This window comes from Formica exsecta, unplaced genomic scaffold (assembly GCF_003651465.1).
Source record: "Formica exsecta isolate Colony F162 unplaced genomic scaffold, ASM365146v1 scaffold975, whole genome shotgun sequence".
NCBI lineage: Eukaryota > Metazoa > Arthropoda > Insecta > Hymenoptera > Formicidae > Formica > Formica exsecta.
In genome coordinates this window covers 2,238-6,044 of record NW_021853736.1, presented here as the reverse complement: position 1 = coordinate 6,044, position 3,807 = coordinate 2,238, and the positions used below count along the sequence as shown (strand labels likewise).

Here is a 3,807-nt window from a genome sequence, read left to right as displayed (position 1 = left end):
TAGGGGGGGGGGGGGTTATCAGTCTTGTCACTAGTGGCTGGGATAATTCCCCTGTCCAAGCGTCCTTTTTGGTTTGTGTCACCATGTCATGGTGATGGTATTTTTCTCCGTTACCGGATTGAGTTAGGAATCCGAACATTGTATAGTAATGTTGCTTAAGCCTAACTAAAGGGAGGGATGGGATGGGAGGGAGAGGAAGGGGGTTGAATGTAATTTAATTCTTTACTCTTACTTTTACTCTTACAGGGTTGGGGGGGGGGGTTTATTACTTCTATGCTTTAGGGTGGGCTTGGGCTCTAGGCTTAAGCTCATTTTCTGAGGAGCTAAAGTTTCACAATTTTTCTAACCCACATAGACACACACATACATATAAACACACACACAATTTAATATTTAAGTATGGAGGGTGGTTGGGACGGGCAGGAGCCAAAAGGGGGTGAGGGAGAATGGGATGTCCGGGTCGCGGAGGAACTTTGGGTGATTACGGGGGTAGGCAGTTTTTGGACCGTCGAGGTGTTGGAAGCTCAGATGGAAGTAGGTCTCCGACATCCCGACTTTCTGGTTCGACGAGATTCACATTCGAAGGGGGAGTTTTTACCGGACGAGAGTCCCGTACACGCCCTGGGACCGGCGTCCCGGGGTATGGTGCATAATGCATTTTCTCCCCCTACGCAAAACAAAAAAAAGATTAGGTTAGGTTAGATTAGGTTAGGTTAGTGTTAGGAAAGTTAAAATCTGCGTCGCCCAGCCTGACGGAACTATTGGATACTGAAAGCCTAGGGAAATTACTAGATTCTTTATTTCCTAGAAACCCACTAGCAGATAGGATTAAGGATCGGTCCAACCTCGTTTGGTCGAATGAATGGGCAATTTCTCCGGCCGAGACGGATGAGGTAATCAAGAAGACTTCTGCATCGTCTGCAAAGGTTCCGGGCCCTAATGGATTTCGATTGATTATGTGGAAAGTGGTCACGGAGGAGATACTGGACTAGGTCGGGCATCTTTTTAATATATGTCTCAAGAAAGGTGAATTCCCCGTAGTCTGGAAACGCGCCAATTTAGTTTTGATACGAAAGGGGGGCAATCAAATACTAGATGCGGTAGAACTACCCAAAGTGAGACCGATTTGCCTTATAGATGAAATCGGTAAAGCCTTCGAACGTATGTTCGCCGAGAGGATTTATTCGTGGCAGGTGGAACATCCAAAATCCGATTTGTCCGATAACCAGTTTGGGTTCAGGAGGAATCGTTCGACATGTGATGTGCTTCTTAGAATGAACACTATTACGACATCTGCGGTAGCTAGGGGCGGGTATGCAATCGCGGTATCACTAGGTATAAAGAATGCATTTAATAGTATTCCTTGGAGGATTGTGAGAAGAGCATTAGGTCATAAAGGGTTTCCCCCCTATATCCGTAGGATTATAGATTCCTACCTCTCCAATAGAGAGATTCAATATGTTGGTAAGGATGGTACTCGGTATTCAAGGGCTATGGAGGCTGGTGTCCCGCAAGGCTCGGTGCTAAGTCCGGTGCTTTAGAATGTGTCTTTCGATAGTGTGTTAGACTTGGCAAACGAAAAGGAAGACTGCCAAATTATATGCTACGCGGACGACACACTTATTATCGTCACAGGCTTAAATGTTGTATATATTAATTTAAAGGCGGGAGTATTTGTTACCAGGGTGATAAACTTCATAAATAGCCTAGGCCTGGAGGTTGCTGCAGACAAGACAGAGGCAGTATTGTTTCATCCAAGGGGCCTTATTGACCTGCCGAGAACAATTACAGTTGAGGATATTTCGATCGATTTTAAGCTCGGTATGAAATATCTAGGCATTATCGTAGATAACAACTGGACTTTCAGCGACCATTTTAGGTACACAGAACAGAAAGCCAATAAAGTTATTCGTGCTCTTAATAGGTTGATGCCGAATCTTAGGGGTCCCGATGAGAGACGGCGTAGGCTTTACGCCAATGTAGTTTCATCAGTTTTGTTGTATGGGGCACCAGTTTGTGACAACGCGCTCGCTACTAGCAAACTGCTAAATGTTTTTACCAGTCTTGAACGATCGGTCGCTCAGAGGGTTATTTCGGCCTATCGGACTGTGTCCAGCTGCGTTGCTTCTCTGCTGGCTCGTATACCTCCAATTTGTTTAGTGGCGTTGATGCGGGTTCGTATTTATGAACGCACTCGGGCACATAGGGAAAATGGGAGCTACTCTAGGGAAATTAAGAATACAATTTGAGAGGATGAAACAACTAGAATGGAGGGCACAGTTGGAGAAACCGAACACCCCGGGAGAATGGACCAAGCTGGCTGTCAAGCCCACATTGGACGCGTGGTTGTCTCGAAATTTTGGCGGTATGACATTCCATATGACTTAAATTCTTACAGGTCATGGCTGTTTTGCGAAATTCCTTTATCGGATTGGCAGAAAAAGGGACGCGAGCTGTGACTTGTGGTGAGGAACCGGCACACGCTAAAAGATTGTCCAGCATGGGATCCTGAAAGGATACGTTTGAAACGGGCTTTAGGGCTAGCTAGGAACTTTTCCCTGGGGGATATTGTGAACGCCATATTGGAATCGGAGGAGAACTGGGTTGTTTTTTTCGCTTTTGTGGAAAAAGTGATGAGGGAGAAGGAGGATGAAGAGAGACGCCGTGAGAGGGCAGTTCACACTGGGTACCAGTAGGTGAGATAGGCCGTACGAGATCGCCCGGGAGATGACGCTCGACTCGATTGAGGTCGCGATTTCTCCCAGCGCGATTTGACCTTGGCGCGACTCTTTTGACGCGACTCGTTCTTTAAGGAGGTGACGGCGATCTCTCGCGCTGCTTTTAGCGCGTGATCCGTTATCGCGATTTTTAAGGGACGCGCGTCGCTTCTAGCGCGCGATCCGCGAGCGGACGCTAATATATATTGCGCCGAGGGAGATGGATAGAGCGCGCGTCCTCTCTTATATTCTATTTTTTTAAAATGACGGTAGAGTCGCTCTAGTCGTCCTCCTCGTCGATTCTCTCTCTCTCGGTCGCGTCGCTGAGACGATAAACGCGACTTAGGAAATCGCGCAATTGTCTTAGCAGCCCATCCGTAGGATACTCGATACCGAACGCGTGTAGATCGAAAGGACTCACCGAAGTTACGATATTCGTAAATTCGTTAAAGGCGTAAAATTGACGTTTGGCGAAAAAATATAGATTGCCGTCGATATATCGAAAGGCTGACGTTATCGCGGGTGGTATTCCGGGAAATATATCTTTTAATGGAGCGTTTCTAATGACTATCATGCGGCACTCGTCAATCTCCGCTACCTTGTCGTCGTCGTAGATCGCGTAGGTTCGTCCCGTGTGCGTGTTTATCGCAGCGTTAATCTTAACATTTCGAGGAAGTCCGATATCGTGGAGATATCTCGGCCAACCCGATTTTAGCTTAAGACCGGGATATTCCGCGAGGTAGATCGAATCGTCCGCGAATAGCGCGAGATCGCCCGAGGGTCTTCGATACGCGGCGGATAGGCGCGTGAAATTCTCTGGGAGAAACGCCGCGTAATCCGTGAGCGTCATGGGCCTACCGTATCGTTTCTCGATTGTGTCGATTGACCACACATTACGGCGATTAGCTATATATAATCGGTGATTCATTATCAGCGCGGCGTCCACGCGCCGTAAAACGCAGAGATCCGCGCGCGCGGGGTCGATTGGCGCGACGCTCGTCGTAGCGGGCGCCACGGTAGTCGCGGGAGTCGCCGTTGGATAGTTTCCGTCGTCGTGAGACCCGTACAGATTCTGTATAGCCAGAATATC

The 3,807-nt window shown here is 47.9% G+C and overlaps 1 protein-coding gene across 1 annotated transcript; it reads right to left on the bottom strand.

Moving 5' to 3' along the window:
• Positions 1-2,997: 2,997 nt before the first annotated feature.
• LOC115245417 (matrix metalloproteinase-2-like) lies at positions 2,998-3,645 on the bottom strand. The gene has a single exon (XM_029823726.1). It carries the CDS (start codon positions 3,643-3,645, stop codon positions 2,998-3,000), a length of 648 nt encoding a protein of 215 aa, XP_029679586.1.
• Between the last annotated feature and the right edge of the window lie 162 nt (positions 3,646-3,807).

Coding starts and splice junctions, on each gene's coding strand:
- LOC115245417 (XM_029823726.1), bottom strand. CDS start 3,645: ATGAATCACCGATTATATATAGCTAATCGCCGTAATGTGTGGTCAATC.